The sequence below is a fragment of the Notolepis coatsorum genome, assembly GCF_963971535.1.
Source record: "Notolepis coatsorum genome assembly, chromosome: 16".
Lineage (NCBI taxonomy): Eukaryota > Metazoa > Chordata > Actinopteri > Aulopiformes > Paralepididae > Notolepis > Notolepis coatsorum.
Genome location: NC_140180.1, coordinates 3,042,630 through 3,061,173, shown reverse-complemented (window position 1 = coordinate 3,061,173; position 18,544 = coordinate 3,042,630). Strand labels below are relative to the sequence as shown.

The window sequence follows — 18,544 nt, the reverse complement described above, 5'->3', positions numbered from 1 at the left end:
CTGGTGCGATGGCCCGCGATGGCCCGCTATCCACTTGGTACTTGTAGTCTTGTGCGATTAAATACAATGTCCCTTCTGCGTAAGACTCCATATATCAAACACCAAATCCCATAATCCCTAGCGAAACAATATCCCCGTGAGTTGCGAGGCTCAATGTGACTCATATCCGCTCGGCTCAGCTCACAACACGGCAGGACTCGTCTCAGCAGCAGTAGCGTTTGTAACGCGGACATTGAAACAGAACTAGTGGATAGTGTTGTCGCGACCCAAAACAAATCCCTGCTGTTTTATTCGGCAACGGGTCAAATGAACGTTACATTAGCATGAGCTAACAACAAGCTGTTCATAGCCATATAGAGAGAACAGCAGACGGGCAGAGTGAGGAGGAGGAGGGGGCAGACATTCTCCCTTCTCTGTGTGTGTGTGTGTGTGCGTTTGGAAAGATCAGATGAAGTCAGACGAGTATATTATATTGATAGTAAATGTACTGAGGGTGGACAGATAATGTTGATATTTAAACATAAAAAATACAATACAAAATAAATGTATTCATGATCATGCAACATAAAACGGTTGCGTGTTGTGAGTTCCAAAACATTTAACTTAAAGTTTAAAGCTCAATATATCAAAACGTGGGCACTTTACAGTGAACAGGAGGTCTATGTGTATTAAAAACAATAGGTTGTTTTTCCTTTAAAAGTCTGGAAGAGGTCAAAAATAAAAATGTCAAATGATATTTCCGTTGCCTTTTTTGAGTTGATCTAAATGTTACTGATTGTGTTAAATGGGCTTATGTTATGATATCGTCTCATATCGATTGCAGGCACCTGCATCGTATCATATCGTGGCATATATCAGCAAATATCGTATTGTTGTCCAAAGAATCTATATCGTATCGTGATGAAACTTGTGATTCCCACCCCTAGTAGAGTCCATACACCCAACACCAAATCCCATAATTCCTTACACGTAACGTGTCTGGCTGTGTGACGTCAACTTGTCAGCATGAAAATGACAGCCAAACATGGCACTGCAACTAAATAACACAAATACAATAGACACATTTGTGACTGTTACAAATATAACACGTTTTATACTTGTGCTACAAGATTTTGGCTCTGTGCTACAAAACCATCAACCTCTGTAGCACCAGTGCTATGTGCAAAAAAAGTTAACGTACAGCCCTGCTACAATGGTAAAACTGATTGTCAAGTCAAGTATTCCTTGGGGAAATGAAAGTGTCATGTGGGGGGGGGGGGGGGGGGGGGGTAGATGTAGGATAGGTAGTAATAACAATAGAACATAGAACAAAGTGCAAGTAGTAATGATAATAGTGATTGTAGTGAACAGTAGTGAGTGGCAGGATTCAATCAGTAGTGATGATGGTATACATGGTCCAAACCGTAGTAACGCACTGTACCAGAGTCCTAACAGTGTTTATTATTAAGTAAGAGTAAGATAGTCCTAACAGTGTTTATTATTAAGAGTCAGATAGTCCTAACTGTTTATTATTAAGTAAGAGTAAGATAGTCCTAACAGTGTTATTATTAAGAGTCAGATAGTCCTAACAGTGTTATTATTAAGAGTCAGACAGTCCTAACAGTGTTTATTATTAAGAGTCAGACAGTCCTAACAGTGTTTATTATTAAGAGTCAGACAGTCCTAACAGTGTTATTATTAAGAGTCAGATAGTCCTAACAGTGTTTATTATTAAGAGTCAGACAGTCCTAACAGTGTTTATTATTAAGAGTCAGACAGTCCTAACAGTGTTTATTATTAAGAGTCAGACAGTCCTAACAGTGTTTATTACTAAGAGTCAGATAGTCCTAACAGTGTTTATTATTAAATCAGATAGTCCTAACAGTGTTTATTATTAAGAGTCAGATAGTCCTAACAGTGTTTATTATTAAGAGTCAGACAGTCCTAACAGTGTTTATTATTAAGAGTCAGACAGTCCTAACAGTGTTTATTATTAAGAGTCAGACAGTCCTAACAGTGTTTATTATTAAGAGTCAGACAGTCCTAACAGTGTTATTATTAAGAGTCAGATAGTCCTAACAGTGTTTATTATTAAGAGTCAGACAGTCCCAACAGTGTTTATTATTAAGAGTCAGATAGTCCTTTTATTATTAAGAGTCAGACAGTCCTAACAGTGTTATTATTAAGAGTCAGATAGTCCTAACAGTGTTTATTATTAATCAGATAGTCCTAACAGTGTTTATTATTAAATCAGATAGTCCTAACAGTGTTTATTATTAAATCAGATAGTCCTAACAGTGTTTATTATTAAGAGTCAGATAGTCCTAACAGTGTTTATTATTAAATCAGATAGTCCTAACAGTGTTTATTATTAAGAGTCAGATAGTACTAACAGTGTTATTATTAAGAGTCAGACAGTCCTAACAGTGTTTATTATTAAGAGTCAGACAGTCCTAACAGTGTTTATTATTAAGAGTCAGATAGTCCTAACAGTGTTTATTATTAAGAGTCAGATAGTCCTAACAGTGTTTATTATTAAGAGTCAGATAGTCCTAACAGTGTTTATTATTAAGAGTCAGACAGTCCTAACAGTGTTTATTATTAAGAGTCAGATAGTCCTAACAGTGTTTATTATTAAGAGTCAGACAGTCCTAACAGTGTTTATTATTAAATCAGATAGTCCTAACAGTGTTTATTATTAAGAGTCAGATAGTCCTAACAGTGTTATTATTAAGAGTCAGACAGTCCTAACAGTGTTTATTATTAAGTCTATCTGTATGTCGTGTATGTCATAAATGTCATGATATATATCTGTCTATCTGTATGTCATAAATGTCATGATATATATCTGTATATCTGTATGTTGTGTATGTCATATACGGTATGTTATGATGAATTGAAAATGGGGGACCCTGATGTAAACAAGACGAAAGTCTTTCTCTGGTCTGCATCCCCTTAACAATTTGTGTATTGAGCTGTACTGTACTGTACCCATTCTGCAATCTGTTAATAAACTTTTCAATCAATCAATGAATCAATGAATCAATCCCCTCTCTCCTCCCTCCCCCTCTCTCCTCCCCCCCCACTCATCCCTCTCTCCTCCCTCCCCCTCTCCTCCTCCCCCTCTCTCCCCCTCTCTCCTCCCTCCCTCTCTCCTCTCTCCTCCCTCCCTCTCTCCACCCACCCCCTCTCTCCACCCTCCCCCTCTCTCACCCCACCCCACACCTCCCTCCCCCTCACACCTCCCACCCCCACACTCCTCACTCCACCCTCCCCTCTCCTCCCTCCCCCCTCTCTCCTCCTCCCCACACACCTCCACCCCACTCTCCTCCTCCCCTCTCTCTCTCCTCCCCCCCTCACACCTCCCTCCCGCACCTCCACCCTCCCTCTCACCACCCTCCCCCACTCACCTCCTCACCCCACTCTCCTCCCTCCACTCACCACCCTCCCACTCACCAACCTCCCCCCACTCCTCCCACCACCCACCCCTCTCCTCACACCACCCTCCCCCTCCCCACCCTCCCCCACTCACCACCCCTCCCACTCCCACACCCACCCACCCTCCCCTCACCTCTCTCCACCCTCACCACACTCCACCCCCTCTCCACTCTCCCACCCTCTCTCCTCCCTCCTCCCTCCCCTCTCTCCACCCTCCTCCCTCCCTCTCTCCTCCCTCTCCTCTCTCCCTCACTCACCTCCCCCCTCCCTCCCCTCACTCCACCCTCCCCCTCTCTCCCCCTCTCTCCTCCCTCCCCCCTCTCTCCTCTCTCCCCTCTCTCCTCCCCCCCCCTCTCTCCTCTCCTCTCTCCTCCCTCCTCCCCCCCTCTCTCCTCTCTCCTCCTCTCCTCCCTCCCTATCTCCTCCCTCTCCTCTCTCCTCCCTCCCTCTCTCCTCCCCCCTCCCTCCCCCTCTCTCCTCCCTCCCCCTCTCTCCCCCTCTCTCCTCCCTCCCCCTCTCTCCTCTCTCCCCTCTCTCCTCCCTCCCCCTCTCTCCTCTCCTCTCTCCTCCCTCCTCCCCCCTCTCTCCTCTCTCCTCTCTCCTCCCTCCCTATCTCCTCCCTCTCCTCTCTCTCCCTCCCCTCTCTCCTCCCTCCCTCTCTCCTCCCTCCCCTCTCTCCTCCCTCCCTCCCTCCTCTCTCCTCCTCCCTCCCTCCCCCTCTCTCCTCCCTCCCCTCTCTCCTCCCTCCTCTCTCCCTCCCCCTCTCTCCCCTCTCCTCTCTCCTCCCTCCCCCTCTCTCCTCCCTCTCTCCTCCCTCCCCTCTCTCTCCTCCTCCCTCTCCTCTCTCTCCTCTCTCCTCCCTCCCTCTCTCCTCCCTCCCCTCTCTCCTCCCTCCCCCTCTCTCCTCCCTCCCTCCTCTCCTCTCTCCTCCCTCCTCCCCCCCTCTCTCCTCTCTCCCTCCCCTCCTCCCTCTCTCCTCCCTCCCCTCTCTCCTCCCTCCCCTCTCTCCTCCCTCCCTCTCTCCTCCCTCCCCTCTCTCTCCTCCCTCCTCTCTCCTCCCTCCCTCCCTCCTCTCTCCTCCCTCCCTCCCCCTCTCTCCTCCCTCCCTCTCTCTCCTCCCTCCTCTCTCCCTCCCCCTCTCCCCCCTCTCCTCCTCCTCCCTCCCCCTCTCTCCTCCCTCTCTCCTCCCTCCCCTCTCTCCTCCTCCCTCTCCTCTCTCTCCTCTCCTCCCTCCCTCTCTCCTCCCTCCCCTCTCTCCTCCCTCCCCTCTCTCCTCCCTCCCCCTCTCTCCTCCCTCTCTCCTCCCTCCCCTCTCTCCTCCTCCCTCTCCTCTCTCTCCTCTCTCCTCCCTCCCTCTCTCCTCCCTCCCCCCCTCCCCCCTCTCCTCTCTCCTCCCTCCTCCCCCCCTCTCTCCTCTCTCCTCTCTCCCTCCCCCCCCCTCTCTCCTCCCTCCCCCCCTCTCCTCCCTCCCTCTCTCCTCCCTCCCCTCTCTCCTCTCTCCTCCCCCTCCTCCCTCCCTCTCTCCTCCCTCCCCCTCTCTCCTCCCCCCCCCCCCCAGGCGTGCTGATGGGCGTGGTCCTGCGTTACGGTATCCACGTGCCGCGAGACATCAGCAACATCACCCTGAACTGCCACGTGAACGCCAGCCCCGCCACGCTGCTGATCAACGTGAGCGGCAGGTTCTACGAGTACGAGCTGAAGGGCGAGATCAACGCCGACCAGGTGGACCAGGTGCAGGACAACGAGATGCTGCGCAAGGTAGAGGCGAGACGCCGTCACGACAGAGCAGAAGCACCTCGTTGATCCACGAGGGAAGTTCAGCGCCACAGATCGCTCGTAAAAACAAGATTCAAGAGATTTATTTATTAGTCACACACTGTACATACACGAGACATGTAGTGAAATGAAGTACTGGTCGTGCCCGCCTCGACTGTGCAAAAAATACAAATAATAATAGAATAAAATAGAATAGATAATAAAATAGACAAGAATAAGAGTACACAGTCTAGTGTTGTCAAAAATGGACGAGAAATGGATTCTTGTATACAAATATTTTACTGCAATTTTTTTTTAAATGGATAGATATTGTTATACACCCCCAAAGGAAAAAAATAACCAAAATATAGCCTTTTTTACATTTCCGCTTATTTTAAGTATAATATTAATAATAATTAGGGATGCCCCGATCACGTTTTTTGCCACCGATACCGATCACCGATCGTCGTGAGCCATATCGGCCGATACCGATCCGATACCGATCGTTTTTGATTAAAAAGAAATTAAAAATTATTTTATATAAAAAGTATTTTTTTTATTTTATTTTTTATAAAATATATATATTATATAATTAGACTTGTACTTGTATTATCTGCGAGACATCGCCACCACGCAACAAGCTCCACTGTCTGTGTGTACTCTAGTAGCCTCCAGCTACGGCCAGGATTCTCCGGAGCTGCACCTGGACCTATACTCGAGTAGCCTCGAGCAGAGCTACGGCCAGGATTCTCCGGCGCTGCACCTGGACCCTATTGGCATAACGTTACTTAACTGTGCTCAGCAAGCCCTCAGCTCGAATACGCATCGAATCAGTGTTATAAGACATTGATATCAGGAGCTATCTGTAGCTACTGCTAGCCGGATATATAACGTTAATACAACGCCTCAGTGAATTATTTAGTTCAATGGGACATTTCGTTTTGAACGGTGAACTAACTTGCGCTAACGTGAGCTAACAGGTAGCATACACGTCTCTACTAGACTTTGTGGAGCGTTTGTTGATGTCAGGAGCTATCGGTAGCTGGCCGACTAGATGTTATAAGACATTGATAAGACATTGATATAAGACATTGATATCAGGAGCTATCTGTAGCTACTGCTAGCCGGCTAGATGACGTTAAGACAACTATTTAGTTCAATCGGACATTTCGTTTTGAACGGTGAACTAACGTCAGCTAACGCAAGCTAACGGAGATATCAACATGGACCACTAGACTTCTGGGGCATTTGTTGATATCCGGAGCTATCAGTAGCTAGCCGGCTAAATACTGTTAGACAATGCCTACTAAAAGTGAATAGTTGACTGGGTAATTTTGTTTAAACAGTAACGATAGCTAGGTAGCTAACGTTAGCTCAGGTCGAATGCACTATCTAGACTCAGCAGAGGAGGTCCGCCTCCTCTGTGTTTACAAACTCTACACGGGGGCGGGCGGGGCTAGGGAGGAGGAGCAGTTTGCAGGTCCTGTGCGTCTGAGACAAGCGAGTGAGATATCCACTTGATCAGTTTCCGCGATCGGCGAATATGACTAATTATCGGAATTCCCCGATCGCATATTTATACTGATTATCGGCCGATAACGATCGGTGGCCGATCGATCGGGGCATCCCTAATAATAATAATAATAATAATAATAATAATAATAATAACACTTTGGCTGCCATGGGTTAAATTCATTATCAACCGTAGGTTGCCGGCTCTATTTGTCTATAGAGAAAGTCCCCTTCTTTGCAGGGCTATAACTTTTTTAATTCTATTGCTACATTGCCATTATTAGGGCCCATTCAAAGTCCTATATGTATTGTTCATTGTGTAGCAACGTTAAACTTTTTCATTCACATATTCATAGTAAAGTATGGTCTAATGTATAAGTATGTTTTCATCTCTTTCTGCAGCTTTCTCCAGAACGTGATCTATAGCCCCAAATACATTATATTGATGATGCAATACAGTTTTATGGCAATCAGCGCGATATAAAAAATTCCAACTAGACGTACTTCTAGAAGTTACTACACGTCATCTGATGTTGACCGGATGGGCTAGGGGGCGTTTATAATTCCGTGGGCAGCGTTATACCAATCATCTAATGTGGGTCAAATGTTGATAATAGCAGTTAGTATCGAAGACGGTAATTTTACACGCTAAAACTCACCCCAGTCTCCGCGCGCCGTTGGGCGATCATCGTAGAGTAGACATTTTACCATTATGGGATGTCGATTTACCCGGTCCATCTCCAGCTTGTATAATGGTATATACGTCCAAATCATGTTGTTTATCGAGTTATTGGCAATCGATCGCTATGTAGTGTGTCGAGATCGAGTCCCGGGACCTATAGCGAGTGCCCGGAAGTAATACGGCCGACCAGCACAACCTCTACGGCACTTCCTGTTAAGCGATTGCGCCGATCGGCCACCAGATGGCGCTCCTGAACCGCCAGAGAGCTCAGTGGGTCCTCCTGGTGGATCTCAGGCCAGCGGAGGGGAAATATGAATCCGATCCCAGATTTTTGAAATATTGATATTAAAGACGCTGTAAAGCGTCTTCGGCAACTTGAGCATGGCCGGGAATGACGTGTTTAAGCGTTTTCCGGCACCCAAAGTGATAATAATAATAATAATAATAATAATAATAATAATAATAATAATAATAATAATAATAATAATAATAATAATAATAATAATAATAATAATAATAATAATAAGTATGTGTACATAGGTATATATCTCCTACATGCATAAAGATATTCACATCCAGGTTGTTCTATTGGGTTAAGCAACTGTCTGACTGCTAGCATGTCAAGTTTGAAAGCTCTTGGAGCTTGTGTTATTGGTTTGACAGTTGCCTCACTCTGTCCTGAATTTGCCTTTTGCAATGATCTAAATACATTCATTGGTTGCAAATGGCATAGAAGAATTATTATTATTTTATTAATAGCCTTGCAGCAATATAACCAGGGCACACAGACCCTCATCTGCATCTTTGTTTACACTGTTTATTTTCTCTCATATTTGAATAGTCAGATATCATCTTATTGCCTATATTTATGTCTTTCTACTATTACCCTGCCCATACCTGTACCCCCCCCCCCGTCCCCGTCCCCCATGCTGCTATAACACCCAAATTTCATCAAGGGGGATCAATAAAGGAATATCTTATCTTGGATGCCACTTTGAAAGCAGATGCTCTGTGCTTGTCCCTGTGATCATCTAGCACAATGATATAGCATTGTTTCCTCTGTGTGACCTAGGTGACCTTTGACCCGGAAGTGTTCTTCAACATCCTCCTACCTCCCATCATCTTCCACGCCGGCTACAGCCTGAAAAGGGTACAGTATTAATACACACTAGGGCTGTCCCCGACTAAGGATCTGTATAGTCGACTTGTAGTCGCCAAAATGTGCCGATAGTCGACTATTAGTCAAAAAAAGGTTAATTATTTATTTATTTTTTGTATCATTCCATTTGGGCTGTGGGGGGTGCTTAACACATTGGTCGCCAAAAACGGCGTAAGTCGCTATTGCCCGCCATGCGTTGAACGCCAACAACGGCGTTCGTTTTTGGGACCAATATAAATTGTTTTCGCCATGGCATTCATAATTCATCCAGCCTCCCTCCGGACTGCAGCGGCACCCTGTATGAGATTGCAACGCCTCAATACCGCCGCCTGGTGGATGGTCGGGCGAGTTCCACTCTCGCCAAAACCGGAAGTGGCGATCGGTGCGTCGAGGAAATCCCTCCGGCAGTCATATCTTGTTACGTGGATCCAGACAAACACTCGAGTGCATTGGGATCGCTTTCGAAACGCAATAATCGATATGATTTCGGCGTTTATTGCGCCATACAAACGGGAAATGGATGTAGGAGATCGACGTCAAATAATTGGGATCTTTTTCCTCCAGTCTCATCGGCGAACGGTAAGAGGACACTAACGTTATTTTCAGCCCGATTGTTTATTCATTTCACTGCAAACCACCTGCTCAACATATCAACCCATACTAAATAAAGCCGTTACTGACGATCAAGGAATTATAAACGACCCCCCCCCCCCCTTTCCTTCACGCATGATGAAGCATAATGTATACCGATCATATACATTTGCATTTTTTAATATAGCGTGTATAGGAAAGAAACGCCAATCGATAATCTATCATATGCGTCAGGGCCTATAACTAGCGTTTTTGGAATTACAGCAGAAAAGCTTAAAAACATACTTATATTCTAGACGGTATTAACACAACAATGTATGAATGAAAAAATATAACGTTCCCACATCCTGAACGATAGATAATCGATGTTGAATGGGCCATAGTAATGTCAATATAGCAATACAATTTAAAAAGTTATAGCCCTGCAAAGAAGGTAAACATCTCCATAGGCTTTCAACGGTGGCAGACTGGGTACAATGATGGGCACAACCCCCGGCGCCCAATGTGTTAATGTCTGAAGGAGTCGACTGAAGGCTTGTTGTCCTCTGCGAAAGCATGCAATTGGTCCACTGATGGATACATCTTGATATGTGTCTAGTCTAGTGTGTTCATTAGACGGGTGAAATCCTCTTTCAGTGCCTCTGTGCCTGTTTTCTTAGGCAGTTAGCCTCTGGTATGCGTGACATGAGCGTTAGCCACGCTTCTAGGCCTCTTTTCTTTTGGAAAGAATGATAAAAGAAATAAAAAAATATTATTATATTTATAATTATTATTCTTTTTATTTTTTTTGCATTCGACTAATCGGGGTCAGCCCTGCTACACACACAGTCCCTCCTGCAGCACATCAAGCCCTGCCTTCTTTTCGCCATCCTCCAATCACAACGCTTCCCTCAGGAGGGTGGTACTGAGGGGGGCTGTGCCTCAACTAGGGGGTGGTCCTGACGGGGGCTGTGCCTCAACTAGGGGGTGGTCCTGACGGGGGCTGTGCCTCAACTAGGGGGTGGTCCTGAGGGGGGCTGTGCCTCAACTAGGGGGTGGTCTGGAGGGGGGGCTGTGCCTCAACTAGGGGGTGGTACTGAGGGGGGCTGTGCCTCAACTAGGGGGTGGTCTGGAGGGGGGGCTGTGCCTCAACTAGGGGGTGGTCTGGAGGGGGGGCTGTGCCTCAACTAGGGGGTGGTCTGGAGGGGGGGCTGTGCCTCAACTAGGGGGTGGTCCTGAGGGGGGCTGTGCCTCAACTAGGGGGTGGTCTGGAGGGGGGCTGTGCCTCAACTAGGGGGTGGTCTGGAGGGGGGGCTGTGCCTCAACTAGGGGGTGGTCCTGAGGGGGGCTGTGCCTCAACTAGGGGGTGGTCCTGAGGGGGGCTGTGCCTCAACTAGGGGGTGGTCTGGAGGGGGGCTGTGCCTCAACTAGGGGGTGGTCTGGAGGGGGGCTGTGTCTCAACTAGGGGGTGGTCCTGACGGGGGCTGTGCCTCAACTAGGGGGTGGTCCTGACGGGGGCTGTGTCTCAACTAGGGGGTGGTCCTGACGGGGGCTGTGGCTCAACTAGGGGGTGGTCCTGAGGGGGGCTGAGTCTCAACTAGGGGGTGGTCCTGAGGGGGGCTGAGTCTCAACTAGGGGGTGGTCCTGAGGGGGGCTGTGCCTCAACTAGGGGGTGGTCCTGACGGGGACTGTGTCTCAACTAGGGGGTGGTCCTGAGGGGCTGCGCCTCAACTAGGGGGTGGTCCTGACGGGGGCTGAGTCTCAACTAGGGGGTGGTCCTGAGGGGGGCTGAGTCTCAACTAGGGGGTGGTCCTGACGGGGGCTGAGTCTCAACTAGGGGGTGGTCCTGACGGGGGGCTGTGCCTCAACTAGGGGGTGGTCATGAGGGGGGCTGAGTCTCAACTAGGGGGTGGTCCTGAGGGGGGCTGTGCCTCAACTAGCGGGTGGTCTGGAGGGGGGCTGTGCCTCAACTAGGGGGTGGTCCTGAGGGGGGCTGAGTCTCAACTAGGGGGTGGTCCTGAGGGGTGCTGTGGCTCAACTAGGGGGTGGTCCTGAGGGGGGCTGTGCCTCAACTAGGGGGTGGTCCTGAGGGGGGCTGAGTCTCAACTAGAGGGTGGTCCTGACGGGGGCTGAGTCTCAACTAGGGGGTGGTCCTGAGGGGGGCTGTGGCTCAACTAGGGGGTGGTCTGGAGGGGGGCAAAAAGATTAGCAATAAAGAAAGACATTTAGCAACAAAGAAAGGCCACTTAAAAACACAATTTCAATAAAATAGCAAACAAAAGTTCCAAATAAGTTATTTATTTAAGTACAGTGTATACGGTATATAAGCTGGACCCCAAGCTTTCACTGCAAATCTTTTTATTAACAGATGGTGGCGCTCTCACGTTGTCATTGTGACGCCGCGCCCCCTGTACCATGGTTTTTTAGGCTAAGCCCGGCAACAGTGGTGATTGGATGATCAAGGTGAGAAGGTCAATTGGAAAGGAGAGCTATTTTTAACATCCGTGTGTGGACCCTCTGACGAGGCGGTCGTCTGGAAAACAGCAAGGTTTTTCAGGTAATCTTTTCAGTCAATATTGAAAATTGGCATCACTCCCCTTTCACTACCACACTACAGCAGAAGGTTAACCCTTTACTATCACACTACAGAGACCGGCTAGTGTGGTAGTGAAAGGGTTAACCCTTTGTCGTGTGGCAGTGAAAGGGTTAACCTTCCGTATCGTCGCAGTGAAAGAAAGGGTTAAAACCATTTTGGTAGTGCGGCAGCGAAAGGGTTAAATCCTGTCTGATCCGACTCCCAAGTTAGGAGTCATTTCAGTCCGTCATCCACAAGTATGTCAATAATAATTGGATACAATTTTGACAATTCTATCTTTCAGAGGCATTTCTTCAGAAACATGGGTTCCATCCTGGCCTTCGCCTTCATGGGCACCGTGGTGTCGTGCTTCATCATTGGGTAAGAGACGGCCTGCCGGGATCTATTATTAACTAAGTGAGCTGTGTTACTGTGCACTAGGGCTGTCGACGAATATATTCTACATTCGAATTTATAATCGAATTGTTAAAAAAAAAACATACATTCGATTGTAAAAATTGATATTCGAATTGTGTGAATTGTGTTTTTCTTTTGATCAAATATTATTATTATTATAATTTTTTTTTTACATTAACACATTCGGCGCCAGACCCGAGATATCCCGGGTTAACTCGCCATGCGTTGGGCGCCAAGACCGGAGATTTCTCGGGTTTTGGTCGTTTATTCCTTTTATTTCGATATTCGTATTCATTATTCATCCACGGACCTCTGTGTTGCATAGGGAATGAGTCTGAGGTCGCCAAACGGCAATACCGGCCGCATCCCGCTAGACGGCCGTATCGAGCACCCTTTGTACCCTTCTATCTTCGCCTGTGGGACGGACAAACGTCTCCGGTTTCATGTTTCCTTGTCGGGCGAGGGCAGCCGTTCTGCCGGTTCCATTGAAGCGTGTCAAATATCCCCGATCCATATGTTGTGGTGGATTATGCCGTCGACCAAATGGACATTGGATGTACCAGATGGCGATCAAACAATTGGAATATTATTTTTGGAATACATGATGATATGTAATGTGCCCCGCGGTGCCCCCCCCTCTCCCCCCCCCTCAGGCTCCTGATGTACGCCTGCGTGGTGCTGATGAAGCAGCTGGGGCAGCTGGGAGGCGACTTCTTCTTCACCGACTGCCTGTTCTTTGGTGCCATCGTCTCCGCTACTGACCCTGGTGAGTCTCTGCTACTGACCCTGGTGAGTCTCTGCTACTGACCCTGGTGAGTCTCTACTACTGACCCTGGTGAGTCTCTCTGCTACTGACCCCGGTGAGTCTCTACTACTGACCCTGGTGAGTCTCTGCTACTGACCCTGGTGAGTCTCTGCTACTGACCCCGGTGAGTCTCCGCTACTGACCCTGGTGAGTCTCTACTACTGACCCTGGTGAGTCTCTCTGCTACTGACCCCGGTGAGTCTCTACTACTGACCCTGGTGAGTCTCTGCTACTGACCCTGGTGAGTCTCTGCTACTGACCCTGGTGAGTCTCTACTACTGACCCTGGTGAGTCTCTCTGCTACTGACCCTGGTGAGTCTCTCTACTACTGACCCTGGTGAGTCTCTACTACTGACCCTGGTGAGTCTCTGCTACTGACCCCGGTGAGTCTCTACTACTGACCCTGGTGAGTCTCTACTACTGACCCCGGTGAGTCTCTACTACTGACCCTGGTGAGTCTCCTCTACTGACCCCGGTGAGTCTCTGCTACTGACCCTGGTTAGTCTCTGCTACTGACCCTGGTGAGTCTCTGCTACTGACCCTGGTGAGTCTCTGCTACTGACCCTGGTGAGTCTCTGCTACTGACCCAGGTGAGTCTCCTCTACTGACCCCGGTGAGTCTCTGCTACTGACCCTGGTGAGTCTCTGCTACTGACCCCGGTGAGTCTCTGCTACTGACCCTGGTGAGTCTCTGCTACTGACCCTGGTGAGTCTCTGCTACTGACCCTGGTGAGTCTCTACTACTGACCCTGGTGAGTCTCCTCTACTGACCCTGGTGAGTCTCTGCTACTGACCCTGGTGAGTCTCCGCTACTGACCCTGGTGAGTCTCTACTACTGACCCTGGTGAGTCTCTCTGCTACTGACCCCGGTGAGTCTGAGTCTCTACTACTGACCCCGGTGAGTCTCCGCTACTGACCCCGGTGAGTCTCTGCTACTGACCCCGGTGAGTCTCCTCTACTGACCCTGGTGAGTCTCTGCTACTGACCCTGGTGAGTCTCTGCTACTGACCCTGGTGAGTCTCTGCTACTGACCCCGGTGAGTCTCTGCTGCTACTGACCCTGGTGAGTCTCCACTACTGACCCTGGTGAGTCTCTGCTACTGACCCCGGTGAGTCTCTGCTACTGACCCTGGTGAGTCTCCACTACTGACCCTGGTGAGTCTCTGCTACTGACCCTGGTGAGTCTCCACTACTGACCCTGGTGAGTCTCTCTGCTACTGACCCAGGTGAGTCTCTGCTACTGACCCTGGTGAGTCTCTGCTACTGACCCCGGTGAGTCTCTGCTGCTACTGACCCTGGTGAGTCTCCACTACTGACCCTGGTGAGTCTCTGCTACTGACCCCGGTGAGTCTCTGCTACTGACCCTGGTGAGTCTCCACTACTGACCCTGGTGAGTCTCTGCTACTGACCCTGGTGAGTCTCCACTACTGACCCTGGTGAGTCTCTCTGCTACTGACCCAGGTGAGTCTCCTCTACTGACCCTGGTGAGTCTCTGCTACTGACCCCGGTGAGTCTCCTCTACTGACCCCGGTGAGTGTTGCTGCTGCTGCTGCTGGTTGTTGGCCTTCAGACCTCACTCTCCTCCGGAGCGCCGGCGTTATTGATCCAAACGTCGTGTTGTTGTTGCATCATGGAGGTTATTTCAGTGTGCGGCAGAATGATGATCATACTGTAACGATTAGGGGTTATATCAGGCTGATGATGGCCACGTTTATTTAAAATTGGTACCAGCGGATCCAACCGTAGCGTCCTTCATGGACTCTAGCAGACTCTAGTGGACTCTAGTGGACTCTAGTGGACTCTACCGTAGCAGACTCTAGTGGACTCTAGTGGACTCTAGCAGACTCTAGTGGACTCTAGTGGACTCTAGTGGACTCTACCGTAGCAGACTCTAGTGGACTCTAGTGGACTCTAGCAGACTCTAGTGGACTCTAGTGGACTCTAGCGGACTCTAGCAGACTCTAGTGGACTCTAGTGGACTCTAGTGGACTCTAGTGGACTCTAGTGGACTCTACCTTAGCAGACTCTAGTGGACTCTAGTGGACTCTAGTGGACTCTACCTTAGCAGACTCTAGTGGACTCTACCTTAGCAGACTCTAGTGGACTCTAGTGGACTCTAGCGGACTCTAGTGGACTCTAGTGGACTCTAGCAGACTCTAGTGGACTCTAGTGGACTCTAGTGGACTCTAGCAGACTCTAGTGGACTCTAGTGGACTCTAGTGGACTCTACCTTAGCAGACTCTAGTGGACTCTAGTGGACTCTAGTGGACTCTACCTTAGCAGACTCTAGTGGACTCTAGTGGACTCTAGTGGACTCTACCTTAGCAGACTCTAGTGGACTCTAGTGGACTCTAGTGGACTCTACCTTAGCAGACTCTAGTGGACTCTACCTTAGCAGACTCTAGTGGACTCTAGCAGACTCTAGTGGACTCTAGTGGACTCTAGTGGACTCTACCGTAGCAGACTCTAGTGGACTCTAGTGGACTCTACCGTAGCAGACTCTAGCGGACTCTAGCAGACTCTAGTGGACTCTAGTGGACTCTAGTGGACTCTAGCAGACTCTAGTGGACTCTAGTAGACTCTAGCAGACTCTAGTGGACTCTAGTGGACTCTAGCGGACTCTAGCGGACTCTAGCAGACTCTAGCGGACTCTAGTGGACTCTAGCGGACTCTAGCAGACTCTAGCGGACTCTAGTGGACTCTACCGTAGCAGACTCTAGCAGACTCTAGCAGACTCTAGTGGACTCTAGCAGACTCTAGTGGACTCTAGTGGACTCTAGTGGACTCTAGCAGACTCTAGCAGACTCTAGCAGACTCTAGTGGACTCTAGCAGACTCTAGCAGACTCTAGTGGACTCTAGCAGACTCTAGTGGACTCTAGCGGACTCTAGTGGACTCTAGTGGACTCTACCGTAGCAGACTCTAGCAGACTCTAGCAGACTCTAGTGGACTCTAGTGGACTCTAGCAGACTCTAGTGGACTCTAGCGGACTCTAGTGGACTCTAGCAGACTCTAGTGGACTCTAGCAGACTCTAGTGGACTCTAGCGGACTCTACCGTAGCAGACTCTAGCAGACTCTAGTGGACTCTAGTGGACTCTAGCGGACTCTAGCGGACTCTAGCAGACTCTAGTGGACTCTAGCGGACTCTAGTGGACTCTAGCAGACTCTAGTGGACTCTAGCAGACTCTAGTGGACTCTAGCGGACTCTACCGTAGCAGACTCTAGCAGACTCTAGTGGACTCTAGTGGACTCTAGCGGACTCTAGCGGACTCTAGCAGACTCTAGTGGACTCTAGCGGACTCTAGTGGACTCTAGCAGACTCTAGTGGACTCTAGCAGACTCTAGTGGACTCTAGCGGACTCTACCGTAGCAGACTCTAGCAGACTCTAGTGGACTCTAGTGGACTCTAGCGGACTCTAGCGGACTCTAGCGGACTCTAGCAGACTCTAGTGGACTCTAGTGGACTCTAGTGGACTCTAGCAGACTCTAGCGGACTCTAGCGGACTCTAGTGGACTCTAGCGGACTCTAGCAAACTCTAGCGGACTCTAGCGGACTCTAGCGGACTCGAGCGGACTCGAGCGGACTCTAGTGGACTCGAGCGGACTCTAGTGGACTCTAGCGGACTTTAGCGGACTCGAGTGGACTCGAGTGGACTCTAGTGGACTCTAGTGGACTCTAGTGGACTCTAGCGGACTCTAGCGGAGCGGACTCTAGTGGACTCTAGTGGACTCTAGCGGACTCTAGTGGACTCTAGTGGACTCTAGCGGACTCTAGCGGACTCTAGTGGACTATAGCAGACTCTAGCGGACTCTAGTGGACTCTAGCAGACTCTAGTGGACTCTAGCGGACTCTAGTGGACTCTAGTGGACTCTAGTGGACTCTACCGTAGCAGACTCTAGCGGACTCTAGTGGACTCTAGCGGACTCTAGTGGACTCTAGCGGACTCTAGCTGACTCTAGCTGACTCTAGCGGACTCTAGTGGACTCAACCTTAGCAGACTCTAGTGGACTCTAGTGGACTCTAGTGGACTCTAGCAGACTCTAGCGGACTCTAGTGGACTCTAGCAGACTCTAGTGGACTCTAGTGGACTCTAGTGGACTCTAGCAGACTCTAGCGGACTCTAGTGGACTCTAGTGGACTCTAGCAGACTAGCGGACTCTAGCAGACTCTAGCGGACTCTAGTGGACTCTAGTGGACTCTAGCAGACTCTAGTGGACTCTAGTGGACTCTAGCAGACTCTAGTGGACTCTAGCAGACTCTAGCAGACTCTAGCGGACTCTAGTGGACTCTAGTGGACTCTAGCAGACTCTAGCGGACTCTAGCAGACTCTAGTGGACTCTAGCAGACTCTAGTGGACTCTAGTGGACTCTAGTGGACTCTAGCAGACTCTAGTGGACTCTAGTGGACTCTAGCAGACTCTAGTGGACTCTAGCAGACTCTAGTGGACTCTAGTGGACTCTAGTGGACTCTAGCGGACTCTAGTGGACTCTAGTGGACTCTAGCAGACTCTAGTGGACTCTAGCAGACTCTAGTGGACTCTACCGTAGCAGACTCTAGTGGACTCTAGTGGACTCTAGTGGACTCTAGCGGACTCTAGTGGACTCTAGTGGACTCTAGCGGACTCTACCGTAGCAGACTCTATTGGACTCTAGTGGACTCTAGTGGACTCTAGCAGACTCTAGTGGACTCTAGCGGACTCTAGTGGACTCTAGTGGACTCTAGTGGACTCTAGCAGACTCTAGCGGACTCTAGCGGACTCTAGTGGACTCTAGTGGACTCTAGTGGACTCTAGTGGACTCTAGCAGACTAGCGGACTCTAGTGGACTCTAGTGGACTCTAGTGGACTATAGCGGACTCTAGCGGACTCTAGTGGACTCTAGCAGACTCTAGTGGACTCTAGTGGACTCTAGTGGACTCTAGTGGACTCTAGCAGACTCTAGCGGACTCTAGTGGACTCTAGCAGACTCTAGTGGACTCTAGTGGACTCTAGCAGACTCTAGTGGACTCAACCTTAGCAGACTCTAGTGGACTCTAGTGGACTCAACCTTAGCAGACTCTAGTGGACTCTAGTGGACTCTAGTGGACTCAACCTTAGCAGACTCTAGTGGACTCTAGTGGACTCTAGTGGACTCTAGCAGACTCTAGCGGACTAGTGGACTCTAGTGGACTCTAGTGGACTCTAGCAGACTCTAGCGGACTCTAGTGGACTCTAGCAGACTCTAGTGGACTCTAGTGGACTCTAGTGGACTCAACCGTAGCAGACTCTAGTGGACTCTAGTGGACTCTAGCAGACTCTAGCGGACTCTAGTGGACTCTAGCAGACTCTAGTGGACTCTAGTGGACTCTAGTGGACTCTACCGTAGCAGACTCTAGCAGACTCTAGTGGACTCTAGCAGACTCTAGCAGACTCTAGTGGACTCTAGTGGACTCTAGTGGACTCTACCGTAGCAGACTCTAGTGGACTCTAGTGGACTCTAGTGGACTCTACCGTAGCAGACTCTAGTGGACTCTAGTGGACTAGTGGACTCTAGTGGACTCTACCGTAGCAGACTCTAGTGGACTCTACCGTAGCAGACTCTAGTGGACTCTAGTGGACTCTAGTGGACTCTACCGTAGCAGACTCTAGTGGACTCTAGTGGACTCTAGTGGACTC

General features: G+C 49.2%; 1 protein-coding gene across 1 annotated transcript in view; it reads left to right on the top strand.

The window, feature by feature from the left end:
- The window catches only part of slc9a6a (solute carrier family 9 member A6a), a gene marked incomplete at both ends in the record, with an annotated part of 52,589 nt that overhangs the window by 7,616 nt on the left and 26,429 nt on the right, over positions 1-18,544 (top strand). Inside the window, 4 exon segments of the mRNA XM_084331368.1 lie at positions 4,976-5,175; positions 8,439-8,516; positions 11,975-12,051; positions 12,741-12,853. Of these exon segments, the coding sequence (XP_084187494.1) occupies positions 4,976-5,175; positions 8,439-8,516; positions 11,975-12,051; positions 12,741-12,853 (468 nt within the window).